This window comes from Pagrus major, chromosome 9, assembly GCF_040436345.1.
Source record: "Pagrus major chromosome 9, Pma_NU_1.0".
NCBI lineage: Eukaryota > Metazoa > Chordata > Actinopteri > Spariformes > Sparidae > Pagrus > Pagrus major.
Window position 1 is genome coordinate 27,714,336 of NC_133223.1, and position 22,310 is coordinate 27,736,645.

Consider the following 22,310-nt stretch of genomic DNA (forward strand, 5'->3'; position numbering starts at 1 on the left):
TCACATAAACCAGACCAGGGGATTATCTGTAATAATACTGACTCACTCAGGTTTTAGCGAGAGTTTACTGTGGGATTACCGAGCAATCTGATGCTGAGTGGATTGTGCTGTCATTGTGATTATTATTATTATTATCCATCATAGTGCGCTCTGTGATTTACAGTATATTTTCTTTACCTTTACCAAGTGTACTGTTTGCACAAGCATCATACAACAGAAGTGCATGTCAGGACAAACAAACAAGGTTTTATACCTGAAACAAGGCAGGCTGAGGAATAACTCGTACATTTTCTGTTTTATTTGATACAAAAAATATGTTTTATGGTCAATTTATTTGACTAAAGAATGACTTAATATCTTATTACAAATCCATTCACATTGCAACACATGCTGGATATTTTTAATCAGTACAAAAGACTGAGAGAAAGCACCAATAAGACCTTTTCTGATAACCAGAGACTTCTTGTATCCATCCTCTCTCTCTACCAAATGTCTATGGGAACATGCCAACTGTGGGGATACTTGCTTTGGGCTTAGTTTATTTGTTTTTCCCCCTCTCTACGTGCCCACTGCAGGTTTGCTTGAGCTCCTTCGTTGAGCCTTGTGTGTGGATTCATAGTTCCCATGCCATCTGATGTCAACAAGCTCCTTCAGCAACACTAATCCACTCCCAAAACTCCCCGAGATCAGTCAGCGGTGGTAGCAATCTGAAGGACGGCCAAGTTTCACAGAAGTGTTGTTTAAAACTCAAGATCACCTCATGAAATAAAACACAGTACTCCTTTAACGGGCCATCACTTTTGTAGAATGGAACAAAACTGAATGAAGCGGAAAATTGCCGAAGCCAAAAAAGTGAATTGAAAGACAATATTTGTCACGTATGGGACTCGCAAACAAAAGCAATGTTGTCTGTAAATGTCAGCAGTTGAGTGATGTTAAAGTCATGAGTTTCAGAGCTATTTTGTACCTGTATCTATGGCAACAAGATAACCATGTGAGCACTTTTTATACAGCTGTGATATTTCAGGGTTTTGCTTAAATGTAGTTTTCACAGTTTCTTTAGATATACAGTCACAAGATCACAAGTTACAAGTTTGAGAGGCTAGCTCAGTCGACTCTTTCAAAAGTAAACTCAAAACACCTCTTTAAGCATCAGCCTTCAACCTCCTGAAGCACGATCCCATTTCCGATATTCTGCCCTACCCTTCTTTTTCAAGCGCCTTTTATTTCTCTCTCATATGCCTATTATAAGTTTTTCTGTGTTTCCCTAATGTTGATTTAAACTTTAAATGCATATCATAACTTCTGTCTCCATGCCAGTTTTGTATATAGTTATAGTTATATATATCTGCTCGGTAAATGATTTCAGAGGGCTTCAGTATTAGCTTAAAGGTGCACTATGTAGTTTAGGGGCAGACATTTTAATCAGAAGGGAAAATTCTTCATTATTTGATTTTAATGAGGGAAAAGACGAACAGTCAATTAACAAACAGTTTTCAAAGGACAAAACCATTTCATACTGTTTAACTTTGTTTAAATGTGCAGGACCGTTCTAAGTAGCCGCCTTCCTGACTTCAAAACTGTGTTCTGGGGACCTTCTTCTTTGAGGATGGCGTATTTATTCAGTTATGGAAAAAATAAACATTTCTGAGTTTGTTTATGACGTTATTATTATTGTAAATAGAACCATTCTGAGTTTTATTTTTATTTTCTAAAACCACCTTTAGATGTAAAGATGAGGACTAAAATAGTGAAAAGTCACGTTGGTGCCGCTTAGCTGGAAAATGAATACCTTCAGAGAAGTAAAGGCACTATCCTTCATATATATATATATAAATATAAGTATTTTAAGTATTAAAGTATTAACATTTGAACGTCTAACTTTTTTTGAAATAATAAAACAGACTTAAATTATTCATAAATGGACATTCATATCACACTCGAGTCCTTATTTTCAGATCTGGTGGATGCTTTCTCTGTTCAGACAACTTAACTAGAAAAAGCTTCAAGGTCAATCTCTTCACTTCGTCTCACTAGTAAGCAGCCCATTAGCCAGCTCATCTTTCCTTGAACTGCTGGGATATTTGGAAAGGCAGTGTTGGAGAAGGCTGGGCTGAGATGACAGAACAATCAACATGGGCCTCTGACAAGGCAGAGCACTGCCATTACTTTCATGTGAGAGGATGGGTTAATTATAAGATTTGGTTTCTAATATGGAGCCTGTCGGAGGAAGTGCAGAGCTTATAACCGGTAATTAGACATAAATCGTTTGACTGAAGCAAATGTAGGCATGTGGGGGAGGGGGTGGGGTTGAGAAAGATCAGGCTTTATCTGTGGTAAATGGTAGAATACTATATCATCCCTTAGAAACACAAACTGTAAGCTTTCAATGTTCCAACAGCATATTCACTGCAGGGTGGGGACAGTAAGACTTACATTTATATCATGATGTGTTTTTTATCATTTACTGGTAACAATGTACACTATATCATGGTATCCTGGGCTGTGTGATGAAGCAATATTATCTTTTCTTGACATTGAAACATAATTGCATTGTTATTGTTGCTTTGATTAGTGTAATTTATAGCAGTTGAACACAGATTTTGCTTTTATTTGACAGATTGATATCCTTTCTGTCACGCAGCCCTGGAGTATAATATATACAGTATGTTTCTTCACAGTCTCATGGATGTGATTTACACAACTTTCCTGATAAACCAACTGCATGTTTGGGGGTAAAAAAGAGTGCTACATTAAACTGAAACACGTCCTCAGTATGGCTGGTGTTTAAAAAATGCGCTATGGCTCCAAAACAGCTTGTGTCACACTTGAAGCGCTGTCTGTCGCCATTTCTACGCCCACATTTTCTTGGCATGCAAGCCTGCAATTGTTTAATCATAGAAGCATCATGTGTTTTTTTTTGCCATGTTAGGTGTGTGGCTCTGGGGATGGCAATGTAGATCCACTACTTTGTTCCAGACTGAAATATCTTATTAACTTCTGGGTTTATTGCAAGTGTAAAGTCACCCATTGGTTTGTGGACTACCGTTATAAAGCCTTGAGTACGGCTGTTACCGCTGTCGCCATCTTGTTTTTTTTGAGCCAGCAGTGACCATATTTGGACCAGAGGGTGGAGCTGATGAGGATATAATGATTGGATCTGACTGAGAGTCCGATGTCAATTACAAGGTAGCTACACCCTGAAGCATACCCCTCTTCATCATCTATTTCACTAAATGAGACCATAATTGACAAAAAGAAAATATGAGACCATAAACTAATTAGAAAAATGTTTACTAGTGTAATAAATCAGGTGAGAAGTAGTCATTTTTCTCATAAGCTTATATACAACTTTACTTCTTTTTGAAACCAGTGGAGTTCCCTTCTTCTGGCCATGAGAAAGAATGCAGGTTTAAGGCACGTATGGACATACATGGACGTATACTCTGTACCTTCACTCACAGGTTTCTGAAAAGCCATTGTGAAACATCACAAACTGGCATGGTTCGTGCACGGCCCAGGATACTAAGGCTCTACAGCGGGTGATTAAGACCGCCCAGAACATCACTGGTACCCGTCTATAGAGCATCAGTGACATCTGTGATATGAGATGTCTGCTCAGAGCCCAAAGGATACTAAAAGACAACACCCACCCAGCCAGTCTGTCCACCCTGCTGCCATCTGGCAAAAGATACATAAGTATCCACTGTCATATCACCAGACTACTCAACTCATCCTCAACGACAACACTCAACACTCCATAACATATATGTAGCAGGACTCAAGGACTTTAAACCCTCGACAAATAAATTGACCTTATACCTAAACCAATGTCTCCTTTTTTACCAATTGTACAGCCCACTTAAAACGGTGAGTCGCTGAAAAAAACCAAAAAAACTGCAGTTTAATTAGTCTAGAAAAGCAATCAAAGTGGTCGTGTCCAGTGTTTCATAAAGTGTTCACATACTGGCCTTATGAAACGCTGCCGAGAGCCTCGCTGAGCAGCCGAGCCTGCTGCAGATTTTAAGTGGCTGAGATGACAGTAAGATGACACACAGGCAATGAAATGTCAGGATGTGAGTCATACTAATGAAGCAGCGACTGAATAAAAGGTAGAATAAACCCCTCTGGAACACTCTCACACTAACTAATGTATTAACAGTATGACTAAACACGCTACAATTAGGGCCTTTGACTGATAGATTCTAAAGCACTATTTCATGAAGCGTCAGTCATGACAGCTTCACTATTCACATAAAAAGAGAGACATGAAAGGGCCTGTGACTGTGATTGCCCTGGACAACTATACAAGGAGTATATCACCATACACTGACAGACACACACTGAACCACAAACACACACGCACACAGTCATTCACTCTGTAGGATTGGCTCAGTCCCTACACCAATTTTCTCCCTCTAATTACAATTAAAATAGTCACGCTTGTTTTCATGCGGGATAAGCACACTAGAGCAGAGCTGAGAATGGCTCGCTTGTTTATTGTGGTCGTGTCGACAAAAGGGCCCTCAATACCGGGGGCCTATGTTCAGCCTGACCTTTGCCAGTGGAGATAGAGGCCTACCTCTTTTCTCTGGCCAGAATATTAGCAGATTGGCTCCACATGCCATATCAGAGCTAAAAGATGTTTGGTTCAAACCCCATTACATGACAAGGACAAGGATATCCAAGGTACGCTTGTATCTGACTATTTCAAGGATGCACGCTGCAGACCTACTCGGATTACCTCAGGGAGTCGTGTCAAACAGACCCAGCAGTAAAATTGTCTTCTAACAAACCACCAAGGGTATTTTCTTAACAAACACTTGAGGCTACAATCACGCCAGGCAGCACAGATCTAAATGTCTGCATGGCACCATGTTCAAAATGACAGTGTTAAGATACTGAAGTTTTGCAGTTATAATGTATCCTGCTGATGATAAATTGGAGTTTCTTCATCAACGCAATATGACAATGCACAACAAATACATCGCAAAAGACTGCCTGAAACATGATTAATGATTAAAATCATTTTAATTTGGCTACACGCACCATGAAATCACATTCAACATGCAAACATTTGACTCGTTACACGGAGCCCTTGATACATGGGGAACGCATTCACACCAAAGCCCCAGCTAGCCGTTAACTACCCTCAGATTAACTGCAGATTGGGAGGCTAGCTAACATGATGGATGAGGAAGGACAGAAGAGCTAATATGGGCACTTCAATATTAAATACCTCCACCATGGAGGTCGTGTGTTCGCCCGTTATCCGTTTGTCGATTGGTTGGTTTGTCAGAAGGATTACACAAAAACTACAGAATGGATTTCCGCGTCACTTGGATGAAAGATGGAATTTGGCCCAAAATAGACCCCTTTAACTTTCGGTGTAGATCCAGAAGAAGGGACGGATCTTGGATTTCTCAGGGAATTATGCATGGAAAAATCCGCCGTATTTAGCTGCCTGGTAAATATGAATGTAGGCCTCGTGTTAACCGATCTTAATATGGCATGTTAGCATGCTAACATCTGCCAGGCCTTTTAGGTAACTTAGTAAAAAAAAAAAAAAAAAAACATTTAATCAGAGTTTACCTGATTTATTACAGTACGTATGAATGTCTGTGCTACATTTTGTTGCAATCAATCCATTAGTTTGAGATATTTCACTCCGAAGTGAAAACATTCCTAAAACTTTATGACCAGAGTCACTCGCCATCTTCCACAAAAGACTCAAGACTCACTTTTCCAGACTTCACCTCGACCCTGCATAGCATGACTCCCTCTCACCCACTCCCAACAATCCAAAATGTTTCCAGATATTTTAGTCTCAGTTAAATTAAATACATTAAAAATATATTTCTACTGGCAGTTTATGATTAAATAGTATTAACTCAAATTTCCAGCCTCTCAGAAATATATCTTTACTTGTCTCCACCCACCTGACATTACAACAATCTCCAGAATCAGAGTATCAAAAACAGCAACAACACTGTATTATCGGCACATTAAGTGACATTACAAAGGCCGCAAACGTCTGGGTGATTACATCATTCAGGCACTGTAATCACGGACTGCTTTTAGATCACTGTTAACCTTAATACAGGTCTTTACTTCATTGGGTAATGTGACGGGCTGCCTTGATCCTCTGTGGACGTAATACACAGGTCATAGCATCACTGGGCAGACCGAGGATGACACTGACTGTCCGCGGCGAGCTTAAAGCGATATTCCAGGTTTGTCAGAAATGATAGATGATGACAGAAAACCATCGTCACAAACGCAACAGTAAATTCCGCTGCTGAGTTTGTAGTCCGATGTGGTTTGTTTACTCGTGTTATGGCATGTGGCTACTGTGTGTCTGGTGTAGACAAAAGGGAAAAGGGGCCCCATTAGATCTGTGCTTGCAACAGAAGGCCCTCTGTTGTGAACGACTTTGTGGGAGAGAAAAACACTTGAGGACATCGACAATTAGTGTCTATTAATAGTGTCTATAAATAGATCAAAACCATAAGCAATGTTCCCTCGTCTCTGTTCTGTCACTAATAATCCCCAACATAGCTGCGGCTGCTTTCCCTCTATAAATCAAGATTCCTCCATATTCGCTGATTTCTGTGTAAACTTCCTACTCAGGTCTAAATTCAGATGATTTCAAACAAGAATGTCAAGGATTTGCTTGTTCCAGCATTAATAATGGACTTGCTGCTTTCCCTTTAGCATTTATACTAGTATAAACAAAAAGTCTTTGGGTTTTAGTTGGACAAAAGAAGAATGAGAAGACGTCACTTTGGGAGATTGTGATAAGCACAATATTCACATTTATAATTTCATTTTTTGATGTAAACTTCTGATTATTTTCACGATAAATAGTTACTTGACAAAGAAATACGTGTTAGTTGCAGCTAGGGCTTCAGGATATGGTACAAAAAAAAAAATCATATTCCTATTATTTTGGCAGATATTGCGACAATTTTCGCATCACTAAAAAAACTATTAAAATCCCAATAATGTGACATTTGTTGGGTCCAAACAAACATGTTTTCTTACATCTGGAGAAAAACTTTTGTATGCTAGGACATCTCTGCAGCACTACAGTACTTCATTATAATGCTGTTTTGTCACACATTGTACCTTTATCAAAAAATGGCAGCTTCTGTGATTCATATTGCACTTGGCCATATCGTGATTTTGATAACATTTTGATTAATTTTTCAGCCCAAGATACAGCGCCATTTGCCATGCAATATCGCCATGACTTAACTTTTAATACGTAGTAATTTGTTCCTATGCTGCTACTAATTTGGTTAATTACAACAACTAAATTACAGCTTTCACTAGCTGATGCAAGAGTCAAGAGGCAAAGTTATGTATTTATCTGATAGTCTACGATTGAGTTGAAATGAATAACAGAAAATATGACGTTTACGGGGGAAAGTTGATATGTGACAAAAATGTTTCTCTAATTACAATATTGTATGGTAACTTTAAAGCATGTAATCAAAGTGTTTGAGGATACAGTCCAAAGATTTTTAGATTTGGGGTGAAATCTTTCAAACACAAGCAAAAAATGAGAAATACAGTACATTACCTTTGCGATTAGGGGCCATACATTTTTATTTTCCTTTATGTGATTAGATAACCACCACTGAAAAAGGCCCTGTCCACCTCGATGTTCCCAAGTGTCGCTATCTGCACCCAGTGTGCTTGCTATAAACTATCCAACTGTTCAGTGTACACACTTTGAGAATGCGTCTTTGTCAGGTCAAATAAACATTCCCACGGAAGGACCAGTGTTTGCGTGTGTTACACGTTGTGTCAGCATCTTCCATTGCATCCATGAAATGCTGCTGCGTGGCACGGACGCTCATTAGAGTGTTAGCTTGCAGTGCAATCGTGTGATAACGACAGTGAGCCTGATAGACGCTGGCACAAAAGACAAAATCAGGGTGACAATAGCAGAGACTGGACGGAACGGAACAGATAGTTCAGCATGAGATCCCCATCACTGAGACTTCAGTGAGCTGCAAAAATAGGGAAAAACGGCCAGAGGAATGTGGGAAGAGCACATACACATTCACTAAAATGTAAATGCATCCTCTCAGTTTGCCTGAAATACAGTTTAGATATTTTATCAGCAATTTCCAGTTATAAGGGAAGAGGTCGGGATGGATGGCAGCCAGACAGTGTACAGGACTGTAACACCACAGTCCAGGGTTCACGTCTAGATTTGGCAGAAACAGCACTTTGATAAAGGTTAGGTAAAGATAGTGATTTTCAGTAAATAAAAATATCTCACTGCTGACTTTTTGTTTCTGGAGAAAGATTGTTGATTGTTTAGTTTCCTTCCCAGGTTGTCAAGTACCGATTTTTGGGTCGGTGTTCGGGACAAAATTCTAACCCAAAGCGTCGGTATTCGAGGGCCTGGGAATGAGACGCATCAATCAACAGTCTTTCTCCAGAATCGCCTTCCCTACCTTTTACCAAGTGCTGTCAGTGCCTAATCATAACCACAAAAAAGTTGAATAATGCTGTAGTCACTGCGAGTGGATAGTGTATTCCACAATTTTGGCAGAAAGTCGGTTAATCGATCAAAAGAAATTTGCTTGTTGACTATTAATCAATTAACTGTTTCGGTCATTTCTCAAGCAAAATGTCAAGCTGTAATGATTTTCTTTCTTTTATAGTTGGGGGCAAAGTGCTGGTATTTGATTACCTGTTTTTCAGAATCACTTTCAAAGTTTGCCTACATAATGCACACACACACACCGACGAGCCTCACCTTTCTGTCTCTCTCTCCCACTACGTGTCTGCTCTGTTGACTTTCCATGTCCGCAATGTGTTTTAATGTCGTCGGACAAAAACAACACTTTTTTTATCTCTGATTCCATTTTCACAACTGCAGGTGAACCACTTGTGGAGGAGGCTTGTTTTCTTTTTTTATTATGTAGCCTATCAAAACTCCACTTGAATGACATCGCAACAACCAGGTGCACGAAACAACACCTTAACTAGACCAACATTAAATAGTTGCGTTACAATTAGTGCGTTTACAGGAGGGATGTAATACCAGAGAGCGTTTCTCTCTCTGTTTTCCTGCAGAGCATATGTGATTGGCAGGAGATGGGAGAGGAAAAGCGAGGGCAGATCAACTAGTTAATCGATCGTGGATGGTGTCGTTCTCTCAGACGGATAGAAAATAAATGAAAGTAAAAAATGTTCAAACGGGTCGCCCAATACACCTGAGTGGCCCACCCAAGTAAAGTCTATGTGTGGGAAACACTGCAACATCTCATTATGTTAATAGAAAACTTGATACAATCAGCATTATGTTTCCCTCAATTTGCTGTTGGAAATTAACTGTACATAAACGTGACTTACAGACAGGACTGGAGAAAGAACAACTCCAATGAGACAAAAACCTGTTTGACAATTAACTTTGGTGACGAGTGCTACAAAACCACAGGTCACAATGAGCCATTTTTTCATTCAACCGGCATGTTCAAACCAGCTCATTTATCTCGCCAACATCAACTCTACAGCATACCGTCGGTGTTTCATTCATCTAATAGGCTCCTTGCTCCTGAAAGCTGAAGTAATGAGCTTGCTATGTTATGCAAATGGAGAAAGAGAAGTCTGGCAAATTACAAAATGTGGGAGGACGACAAACCGTGGTTTCATGCAATTTGACTGATGAAGGGTGCTGCTGAACTCGGTGATCTTGCCTAGATTTCTACAGCGGGGTTCCAGGCTGCGCCACTGGAAATCCTTCACGGCTGCTTGAAATGGTGGTACAGTAACACTTTCTTAAGGCATGCAGCTATGCTGGATAACGATGTGTTATAAATTAATGGAGGATACAGTTTATGATAAATATGTTGATGGAAATGATGCCTGTTGTGACAAAGACAAAAGCAGAAATCTACTCTGATAACTATGACGAGCCATTACGATTACGGATGATCAGAATCTGCCAGAGAAAACAAAAGATCCCAAATAAATGTATTTTATAAATGTGATTTTGAACACAATTGACGAGCCGCTGCTTGTATATTCTGAAGGAAAAAGGTAAGCTTACTGAATCAACAGAAAATTGTGTTGACATTGACTTTGATGGGATAATATCCTGATAGTAATGAGGTAATATAGGTTGATGTTTTCACAAGATTAGAGGCTACTATCAGTGCAACACCTGCAACATCGCATGAAAATTCTTGGTGGTCTAAAAAATGCGAATAACCATATCATAATGCTGAAATTAAAACAAGATGATACTGGAATCACTCCTGAGTTCCTGTGTAATAACTATCAGGGCTGCAAAATGCATTCTTTAAATGCGTTTTCTCATTAATAACCTTGTTTTTGGCCACTTATAACATACATTTCAGTCTCATATAACCCAGATATACCCTAATTTAATACCAAGCTACCTGGTTATAACTTTGGTAATCACACTGTACCCCAACCCACTATTACTATGTTATTACCGAGCTGTAATGTAAAGTGCTACTCAAAATTCAAACAACTTAACAGTGAAGATATACTGAAGATTACACAATGATTTAATGACGGCCTTACATCTATTGGTGTATTCCTGTATCATATGTTATTTCAATTATCATGAAGTCACATGGGACAGTGTTGAAGCCAATAATATACAACTGCTGTAATAAATATAAATGGTTGTGTAGACAGCTATACACTGTGTCTGTGTGAGCTAACATTAGATTCACAGTCAGGCAACATGAGCTGCTTCACAGCTCCCAGTCCTGGAGGTGTTGATTCAGAGGAAAACTTGACAAGACCGAAATATGAATGTGATACATTTAAAGGGTTTAGCAGGGAGACTGAACACAAGCACTGTTTATTATCAACCAGCTGCCAGCTATTTTCACAGCGATTCAAGAAGCTGAATTATCTTTTTGACATGATTGTGTCGTTAACTGAAACTACAAGCAATTTAAAGCATTAATGTTTTTTAAAATAATTTTACTGTTGCTTCTCTACTGTAATTCAATGCTGACATTCCTGGCATATCTCAATAAATAGTGGGATACTGTATTTAATTGCTTTATATATGACCTGTCATCAGACCTTTTTCTATTCCAACTATAAAGCAAGGCGTCTCTGTCTATCTGTGTGTCTGTATATTAATCACATATCTCGAGATCTACCATTCATCCGATCCACTTCACACATGGTAGGTTGGTTGTTGAGGACCAAAGGAAGTGCAGTGTCAAATTTGGTGCAATTTGGACATGCGACACCTTCAATTTTAATGCGTTTCAAATAAACAGCAAACACACGGCCCTGCAGACTGAAGCTGGGCTCACACATGATCCCTCTCACATAATGCCATGGGGAAGCAGACTTAAACAAGATTAGCACGATGTGACAACCTACAGCAGCAACGCAGTCAACACAGGTTTTCTATTCTTCTGCAAAACTGAGATTTTAAGTTTCTGTCAACAGCTGATCTGGTATGCCTCTCTCACTAGCTGTTATGGTTCGGCTCGGAAAGGCTCGATGTAATCATCCACATTTTAAATATCAAACATGTTTGATATTATCGGGATGGCCCCGGTGAGTCTTAAAGCAGTTCAGGAGGTTTAAGACTGGATCTATCTACTACTTTTTCTAAGGCTACTTCCATTAGATTTAAAGTATTATTTCATTCACTGAGAAAACAATAGTTTGAGCCTCAAAAAATGAAAACTCTGCCTTGCAGTATCCATGAGTTTCATTCTGTCCTTTGGGCATCTTACAGAATTAAACTTAATTAGGGGCAGCAGATAACATTTCATTTTTTTTTTTTATTTAGTGGCCAGCCAACAATGAGAAAACTGGATGTCTTAATTAATTTTATTTTAATTTCAAGGAACCACTGTGGCCAAAGAGATCAGAGTGGTTTTATCTCCTGCTCTGAAATTCTCCGACCTCGGATCAAACTCCATTGGAGCCTTTTATCCTCCTGTGTTTCCCCTACTCCTAACCCCTCTCTCTGAACAGGGTCTTAGGAAAGATATAAAATCTCCTCATATGTCTGAGGAAGTTTTCTTCACTTTAATGTTCAGAAGTCTTTTTAGTTCACTGTGAGGCTAAATATACCGGAAACATAAACTTGACATTTTGAAAGCATGCTGTTATCTGTCACCTCACATCCAAAATAGCAAGCTTGTTTAACCAAAACATTGTTCCTCGGTGTACTGTAAGTCAATGCTAACACTCCTGCACCAGGATAAAGATTTTTTTTTTTTTTTAATTCATACTACACTGGAGGTGAAACGCACACATACAAAGAAAAAAGGAGTGAAAAGCAACAAAAACAGATTTCTTGGTGAAAACAATAAACCTTAACTCAGATTTTACAGTTAGTTTTACAGCTTGGAGGATCACTGCTGTTTTCTTAATGCTATAAAAGTAGAAAACCTATTAGAAGGGATCTTAACTGTTATTCATTTAAGGCATGTTTACCAAGCAGGATTGCTTTAAAAAAAAAAAAAAAGGCCTTCAAATTACACAAATTCACACATGCGAGCTGCCAAGTACAACCACAGGAGTCTACAGTTGGCAGCTAAGCAGCTCCAGTGGAGCAGTAGGAGTTCAAAAGCCTCGCTGAGTAGAAGCCTCTGAGTGAGGAACATAATACGTTCACTTTAACAACCCTGATTTCCCCCGCTGAACCAGAGTTAGAAACCCAGAAAAGTCCAGCTTTGAAATCCTCTTCCGCTACCTCGGGCAAAGGAGTCATTCGCCACTCGGGGCGTATTATGGCTCGTCTCCTGCTACGGACTGAATATCAATAGTTATTTGGAGACTTGGTGGTGTAGTGGTGTCTATAAAAGTCAATGTCCAAGATTGCAAGGTGGACAGTTGAGAACTGATCAATGTTGGACTGGTTAGCAACACTGTTTCTAGTATCGCTTGAACAGAAACAGATGGAAAAGCATTAACTAGCCAGCAGCCTGAACATCAAGACGTCATTGCATCGCACCTGACAAGGGGGGGAAATTAGCATGTCCACCCGGGCGTTGTGTCTTCATTACTGCCGATCAGAGCTGGAGCTGCTAAACACCTGTTAATACTGCAGAGACATTTGATGCAGAAGTGAATGCGGATTGTACCATTCACGCTAAAAGCCAAATGTTAGTAAGAGTTAGTGGGGGTTTTTTTCCAGGCGTCACAAAGAGCACATAATAACTGTCAAGACTTAAAAAGTGCACTGCCTAACCCAGACTGAGCACTGTGGCTGATTGGAGCTGGACACAGCTCCAACTCTTATAATTGCCCTTCTGGGGTTGATTTAAGTCATTAAATTGAGCTGAAAGGCTGTCAGAAGCTGACCTGCTGGATCCAAACGGGCACCAATCAATCCGTTTATTGATCGGTTTGTAACTGTTGTGATCCTGTGCATGTGCTGTCAAAAACACCTAACTGCCCTCCTTTGAAACACGTGTCACAGGTGAGTAAACTACAAGTCAAATAAATCAACAGCAGCAGGTTTACGGCGGTAAAATGGTGGTCAAAAACCAATCAAGACAAACAATTATGAAGACAACATTGTACGATCACCAAGTTACAAAGAACCTGTAGGAAAAGCCTTTCATTTTGTCAATCCTGAGTCCACCAGATGTTTTTATTATAGCGCCGTAAGAATGTAGCATAATTCAGCACGTATGACAGCTGACGAGCTCTGCATGAAGAACATAAAGCCTGTGTCGTAAACATGTTTTGTGATGTTTCCTCTTGAATTCAATGAAATCACCTCACTTTGTTGAGTGATGACAGGAGAGTAGTTTGTCTCAGCTGTAGCGGCGCCTCTAAAACGTATTTTCTTATGTAAAACTTTAAGAAAGAGAGACACTCGCTCACTGATCCGCTGGACGTGCCTCAAGCAGCAGCTGATAGATTCACTGCTCTCACCAGCTAATCTCTTGTTGCCGCAGTTCAAAGAATCAAGTCTGTATTTATATTTCCACAGAGTTCCAAACAAACAAGCGATATTATGTAAGATGAGGATAGGTTTCAGTTCCTTCTCTTGTTTTCTTTCCTCTCTCTATTGATCTCTCACTCTTTTACATGAGTTGGGTAAACTGTTAAATTTCATTAAGCGTTCAGCATCATTAAATTAATTACCATCCTTAAAAGAAACGCCTGTTCATGAAATCCCAGCAGTACACAACCTGCATAAAAGCAAGCTGGGAGCTGAGAAGAGAGTGTTTTTTATGTTTTGTTTTTATCTCTCGGTGTGGAGGAGGGCGATATGAGTGATTGTAATTGATTATAAGCCGGCGTAACTGAGTCAGTCTGAGAGGCATAAGACTGTTTCTGAGAATATTAAAGGCAGAAGATACAACTTTTCCTGTCCTTAAAGAACTTTCCTTATGGGCTAAATCTTTTAAAGGACCTGTGTGGAGGATTTAGTGGCATCTAGTGGTGAGGTTTCACATTGCAACAAACGAAATACACCTCTAACTCTCGCCTACGGTAGCTGCCAAGAACGCAAAAAACATTGGCGTCTCTCTCTAGAGCCGGTGTTTGGTTTGTCCATGTAGAAACATGGCAGACCATGAAGAGGATCCACTCTGTACATGTCTGTAGATATAAAAGACTCATTCTAAGGTGACAAGAATGCAACAATTCATAGTTCCAGGTGATAATACACTAATGAAAACATAATTATGAATATTAAATTCCATTTCAGCCAATAGATCCCCCTAAATCCTACAAACTAGACCCTTAAATCAGCAACGTGAGTACAAACCTGCAGCCAACGCCAAGTGTAGCTGCACAACAGCTTCATGGAGCATTTCATGCATTTTTAGTACATGGCAGCACACAGAGGAGTTTGCCGGCCTCTGTTTCAGGGCTTAATCCAGAGATTAGTGCCTGGAAAAGTTCATTCTGCCCTGGGAGACCCAGGGTGCACTGAGCCCTTCCTAACAGGGATTGTGTAACTGCTGGGAACTTTTGATTTTGTTTTGTTCATAGAAGCAGGAGGATTACATCCTCAGAGACCCACCTGACCCGCCTCCATCTTCTCCGCTGTCCCCTGTTGAACCCGTGCAGCGGATTGCACCTCCTGGCCAGATGGGAAATACAGCGGTGCAGTGATTCTGGGTCGTACTACACAGAGGCTGCACAGAGGACCCATAGACAATGAGAGAAGGACCCTGATCTCTTGCATTTCACTCTGACTCTAAGCTTAGTAGCAGCTGTGGATCCTTATGGGTTAATCTTTAAGGTCTTGCATGTTCTTAATCTCCATATTAATACAAACTGGACATCTGGGCCATTCTGAGAGCTGTGTAGTAGCGTCTATATCTGTGTATGGTGTCAGCTCAAACGCAAATACTGTACTCTGAATGCTTGTCTCAGGCAATACTACGTTTCAATCGAACTATTACACCCGCTGAGTTGTAATGACATGTTTTTCCTGCAAAGTAGCAGCACATGTGGCGTGTTAAAGCTTCAAGTCGACCCTTTTTCACAGACATAGCTGCTGACAGCCAGCCAGAGTAAAAAGAAAAGAGGTAGACACAAAATGTAAGTTATCAGTCCTTATTTCGGTGAAAAATTCCAATGCCATATTGCCTAATTTAGCAACCAAATCAACCATAAAACCCTTGTATAATTAATAGTGAAAGCACAAAAAGAAGATTGGTGGATCTTTGTTGATTTGAAAGAACAGAGCACAGCAGTTTGAGCACAAAACCATAATTCAATTCTGAGCTTCTCTTCCGGCAGAGGCAAAGCTTTGAATGCTTAATAAATTCTTCCCAGGGCTAAATTGCACACTTGTTTCATCTGGCAATGAGATTACTTGAATGGAATATTCTGGAAAAATGTGGAGAGGAAGACAATAATGAGGCAGTAATCTTATTTCTCCACAGCAGCTTCCATTGTTCTCTTAAAAAAGGCATCTGTTTAGTCTGCTTCAACTGTCATTCCCATCCATCTTTCCATTGAGGGGAATTTTTGCAGAGCCATGGATAAATGAGAACAATAACATTTCTGCAGCACTCAAATGCATCAAATGCAGATAGGACGAGCTGCTATTGTGTCCCTCTGGCTCTCCGGACAATCACTAGATAGCAGCGGCGAGTGTGAGAGCGACTGCGAGCGAACAGAAGCACAGAATCAAGTGAGCAGCGTCACTCTACCTACAAACTTCTTTAATAACTTCCCTGAACGAGCTTAATTTTGCTTCTCGCTTCGGTCGACTTTAGTCATCTTTAGACAACTTTCCAAACACTCAGATTCAAACATATCAATTACCACCCTGAGCCTTTTCCCTGTGACGATGGCCCCTGTAAATGAGGACTCATCAGCGTGGGCCAGCAGGGGTTAAGCTCCCTTTTTGAAGATTATGCTTCACTTTCCAGTGGCCTGGCCCAGACACTAGCCACTCTCTTCTAATCCACCACTGCAGGCTTTTGATAGCTCCCACTGCGAGTCCTTATTACAGTTACTGATTAAAACTGAGAGACAGAGAGAGAAAAAAGAGGCAGATAGGAAATTAGAGTGACAGAAGAGAAGGAAGGGCAAGTGAGAGAATTAAAAACTATTTCAGAGGCGGGAGACTAAACTATGCAGCGGCTGACTTTGATTACCCTTACTACGCACTAATATGCTTAAAATTTGCTTTCAAGGGAAAACCTGACCCAAAACACAAGAGTGCAAAACATTTACTCCATGTTTGACGGGGAAAAAAGAACCAGAAAAAGCTTAAAAATCACATCACGTGCCTGCATTTGTACTTCAGCACTGCAGCATTTAACATCCTCAAAGAAAGCTAGAAACAGACGACAAAACATCGATGCAGAAATTTATCGTTTTACTTCTACCACTTGGGAAACGTCATCGATACACTCAATATTTTTATTAAAACATGCAGGCACTTTAAACGTCAAATTTGACTTACCACAGTCACTACTGCATGACTCCTCACGGTGGCACTTGGTTATTAAATGAGGGTAAAGTGAAGAGGTGTTAACTAACTCGCGGGGAAGAAGAAGAAACTCTCAAGGAAAATCGGAGGTCTATCCTTCCTATAAATACAATGTTTCTGCTTTCTCGCTTTTTACAGGGACTGTTTTTCAGGGACTCATTGTAACCCTACCACCTTAGTGTCATTGATTATTGACTTGCAATGTATCAAATACTGCAGAATCGCTGTATTGTGCTGCCATTGTTATTATGGGCAACCTATCAAGAACGTAGCATATCGTGAGTTATTCTCTGACACCCACCTCTATTTGGCTGCAAAATTGACAAGGAAGAACAAAACCGTGACTGTCACAGCTGTAAAAGAAGGAATTTGAATCCTGTGCAATGACGTCTCAACGCTTTATCAATCACAATGGAGAAAAAACAACAACAGTTTTATCTGGCATCAGCTGTTTACACTCCACCATCTCTTGAAAAGCACTCATTGTGCTGTCAGCCCTCTCAATCACTGCTCCCCTCCTCTCTGATACTGAATAATCTCTGGGATAAAATCTACACATGGCTGTGCTCGTCCCAAAAACTTGACATGAATAATTCACAACCATCTGCCGTGGATCAGCGCTCTGAATAAGACTCAGAAAAGTGAGGAGGTGCGATTCTTGTGTTTATTTTAAAAACCAACTCCTCGCAGCAGCCCCCACCCCGCACCTCAACACTGCACGGCTCCAACGGCTGACAGAAAGACAACTGCAGCTCCCCGCATACCCACCCGCTAATCTAAAAACCTGCAAGTTAAGGTAATGCGTTTCCTTCCGTCCGCACCCTTACTGAGCTCTGCTCTTTCAGTTGTGATGCACGCATGATGGGGAAGGGTGTGAATTAATCTCAGAATGACGAGACGGATGAGGCACACAATGCAAATTTAAGTTAACGAAATGTATTCACAGGATGGAACGGGTAATAGCTGAATGTCCCTTTGGACTTATTTGTTGCACAAATCCGCTATCTGTGACCGAATCCACTGGGGAAAAGTGTGTATTCTCACTCTGCAAAACACTCAAGTAGGCAAGAAAAAATTACAGATTCTCTCCAGGCTGCCAGCTTAAAGTACAACTATCAGCCAGCGACTATATCATCATGGAAAGGACAGGATGAAGAGGTTGGGATCGCTCCAAGAAGTAAAATAACAACTGCGACTGGTAAACAATACCAACATCTCCTAAACCCAGCATGAGCTTTCTTTTTGGTCAGACTGCACAGGCCTCAGAGGGTTTTAACAAGCTATACAAGGCCTCCAGCAGCAGACGGCCCCTCTCTCTGTTTGTGTTCCAGGCAGGGGAGTCGCTCAGCATGACGATTTATTGACGCAAGATCCCCCCTCAGCCAGGACCTGCCACCGATTACTGCCGCTGGAAAGCAGAGGGGAGGGTCTTGTCGGGATGAGAGAGTTTGTCTGTGTGTGTGTTCTAGCTCGGGCTCCAAGGCCATAAACCCAGTTCCAAAATGCCAAGTAACATGTCAACATGCCAGCCTTTGCCACCCAAGTTTTAAGTCAGACAAAGGGCCCTTCAGTGCTCTAAAATGGTGGTTTTGAGAATGGGGAAATGATGATCTGTCATATATGGAAAAGGGCTTAGCAATACTGCACAGACAGGAGGGCGACAAGGGGAAAATGGACTGCTAACAGGAGGTGAAACTGAGGAGTGAAAGCTTCATTCTTAATTTCAGAGCTCCTCGAGGTGGAGACAAGTCTGGCATTCGAAATGTTTTGGCTTAATAGAAAATTTCAACAGAACTAACCTTCGTCTATATTTACAGTCCTGTATGGAAAATGTGGCTTCTGTTTTCTAAATGTGGGATCATGTTTATCCATTGACTGTCATAATGTGAGTCAGTAAGAAAAAAAGGCCCCGAGAGATGAAACAACTGTGGATTTAGGTTGCAAGTCAGATGATATCTAGGATACGACCAGGAAACAGACAAGACAAGCATACCTCTGAAGTGACTACAGTAAAATCGTAATCCTGCACCTTAAAGTTATTTCAGAAACTGACGTAACAAAAACTGAGAGTAGACAGAGCATGGGAACGATTTGAATAAGAGGGAAATGAAAATGATGCCCTACTCCAAGGTTCCACTTACCTAACACAATGTATTTAAGAAAAGGGAATCACAGCTATCTGTGAACCACAGCCTGAAACATCCATTCTGACGCACACCATCTTGGCTGGGACAGCGCAAACGTCTCTACTCACAGTTCAAGAGAACAGAAGGTGATGCCAGAGAGCCACATTGTGCCACACAGGACCAAATTAAACAATGACTGTGACATCATTGCCTTGAAAAAGACTGAGACAGCCAAAGCATGATGGGTAAGGGAGGACACAATTGGCCTTTTGTCCACTTCACCATGGTTGTGATTTAAGAACAGAGGGGTTTTGAGTCATCCACATGGGAAGCCCCCGCTGCTGGAGGTCAAGCACACCAGGAGATCAATTTTAAAGCATGGAGAGAGAAACCTACTGTCAAATGTAATTCATGACAAGCGAACACATCATATAACTGTCATGCGTGCAGGACTGGGGGAGATGATGAACTGATATTAAAAGTTTCTTTGGATTAATTTGCATGTCAGCAAATGCTTCCAAAACCATAAATCAGAACAATCTAGAGCCAAACTTTATTATCCACTGTTCTTTTACACCGCCACCACGTTTACAGACGTCACCTTACAGACTCTGAGAAACTAGGAAAGATATTTTTCACTGTTTTCTGACATTTTTATGGACCATAAATTAATTAATTGAGAAATTAACTGATAGCCCTACTGTCTTTCTATAACTGCACAGATCAAACAGCAGCTTTACTCCCCTGTGACAAGCAGATGCACAAAAAACACATTTTCATCTGAAAGAATCATTAAGATACCGAGATATACGCTACCAACCACCTCTAGATGAACTGGTAACAAAGACATATCATGTAGCCGTGGCCCAAATATAAAAAACAAATGAATCCCTAGGAAACCAATATAGGGTGCAGGTAAATAGCGTGTGCATAACTGGCCTGCTGCTGCTTTCACAAGACAAGATGTAGTGAAGAGTGATGCAAACAAAGCAGTAAAAAGGTGACAGACAGGGCTTTTCACCCCATATATTTCTTAAAGGTGAGAGCTTTCTGTACTAATGCAAGAAAAACACAGTGCACCACGCTCCTCCCTCTCCACTGGTTTCCTCTCTCAGGTGCTAGAACAAGTTTCCGTGCTGCTAAATTTAGTTGTGACACTTTTCCAAACAAACAGCACACTTTGCAAAACCAAACTGCTTCTGTATCAGTGAGGAGACATTACCTGACCTGACTCAAGACTACGTGGCTACAAAATCCAGGCATAATGCGTCAGAGTGCTACACAACTGGCTGGCGAGGGAAATAAACAGTACAAAGTTTGCTCCACACAAAAGAGAAAATGATGACCTTGCGTCATGAAAGTAGAAATATCAATTCAGAAACGCTGTGAAATTAAAAATGACATTTAGCTGAGAGTCAAAGCCTTACAACCATTTCACTTTAGAACCTCAATCACACTTTTCAGCATCAATTTGTTTTATTAGCAGCATTGTTCTCTTCGTTTGAACGTGAGCGCAAATCAATTAAACCAACCTCAAAAAAAACACACTTGGACAAACATTTGCCCTCACCTAAACACCGCTGTGTAATTGCTGTTTAAACAATGCAAGTCACAGACAAATCAACCGCATGAAATCATTAATTGTTTAGAAGATTGAAAAGCTCTTGTAGAAAATGAAAAAAACAGCAGGATTAGTCTGTGTGCTATGGTCACACCAAATTATCAACCACATCATTATTTACTACTGAAAGTCTCAAAAGAGGCATCTATATACTCAGAATTAAACTGGTCGTCATCAGTGCATTAAGCCATACACAGCTACATGCATAAAAAGCCATATAAAGTGCTTTGTTGTGTGGGTAAGAGAAGAAACATTAGTCATTCCAAAGCCTTTTCCAACTGCACAGAAAAGGACAAGGAGCTCCTCTTGAGAAAAACTACTTTTTTCACTCACCTGATCGACTGTGAGAGCTCATTGTTATGGTTGTTGCTGCCAGGCAGACTTGACAGAGGTGAGCGGTGAGGGTGTCAGTGCACCTCCGTGGTGGCTGTAGTGACCACCATGTGCTTCGCAGCCAAGTCGGTGCTGCCAGGTGGAGGCGCCAGGCCAAGGAGGGACAGAGAGGAGCTGTTCCTTAAAGCCTCATCACACCGAGCCGCAGGTGGAGACCTCAGTGGTGTGTTGTGGCAGGATTCCTTCTCGCCAAACAGTCGGGCTGTGAGAGCTGGATGCAAAAAAAGAAGCGTTTTCATATGCATGGGAAATTCCATTCAAATTCATACACTAATTAACACCTAAGTTAACAAATAAACAGGACTGTAAATCAGGGGTCATTGTGGTTTGGTGTCCTGTAGACTTTTTCTTCCTGCTTACAGTTATTGAGCCAAACTCCACTTCACCTGAGGCCGTTAACAAGCCAGGGAGGAACAAAGACCTGCAAGTCATCAGCCTACAAAGGCCCTGTTCGGACCTGATAGCAGCAGTCACACAGAGATTCCGCAATATCGCCTTTACGCCGCCTCTAAGACAAGTAAATCTATCTGCCCCTATTGTTAATGAAAACATAATTTGTGGTTGTGATGGAAAACAGCTCTGGCTTCTTCCAAGTAAAAGTTGTATCACACGCCTGTTTTTTATAATATTAAAATGGTTTTGTTTGAACCATCTGGATTCACTAGAATCGCAGCGCGTTTACATAATCTGAATGCTAGAGCTGAAAGTCACTGTCAGAGCTGTAACCACACCCAGGCAACAAAACTTGTGAATATGGTTTAATAGCTAAATCAAAATGCTAAAAGCACACACTGATGTTCCTGAGAGGCAGTCAAATTCTGGCACAGCTCTAAACACAGTTAATAAAAATGTGACTTTCCAAGAGTTTCGACATTTGCCAGCTTCAGGGGACATTACTAAATCTCCACTTCACAGCGTGCATGGTCAGCTGTGGGAGTCAGAGCCTTAATAGAAGGCTCTTCGGAGCCCGCAATGAAATCTAAACAGAGGCTCGCTGCAGGGTCGATACCAGAAGAGAAAGAGGAAGAAAAAATTTATGCTGTCTGGTGTGTGTCAGCGTGTGCGTCATGTAATCAAAAACTGCCAGGAGTATGTAAACACACACACATACCAGGCAAGCCTCGAGCTATTCAACCCTAACAGAAGCTAAAAAATCACCTCCGTCACACAACAGGTGTCAACAGAGCTGAACACAAACACGCGGTAATGAGAGCTGCAATCAGTC

General features: G+C 40.8%; 1 protein-coding gene across 3 annotated transcripts in view; it reads right to left on the reverse strand.

The window, feature by feature from the left end:
• Positions 1-22,310, reverse strand: part of hdac4 (histone deacetylase 4) — a 139,193-nt gene that overhangs the window by 104,146 nt on the left and 12,737 nt on the right. For all 3 annotated transcript variants that reach the window (XM_073473262.1, XM_073473260.1, XM_073473261.1), the window contains exon 2: positions 21,026-21,296. In XM_073473262.1, the coding sequence (XP_073329363.1) occupies positions 21,026-21,047 (22 nt within the window). In that variant the 5' untranslated portion in view covers positions 21,048-21,296. The remainder of the gene's footprint in view (positions 1-21,025; positions 21,297-22,310) is intronic.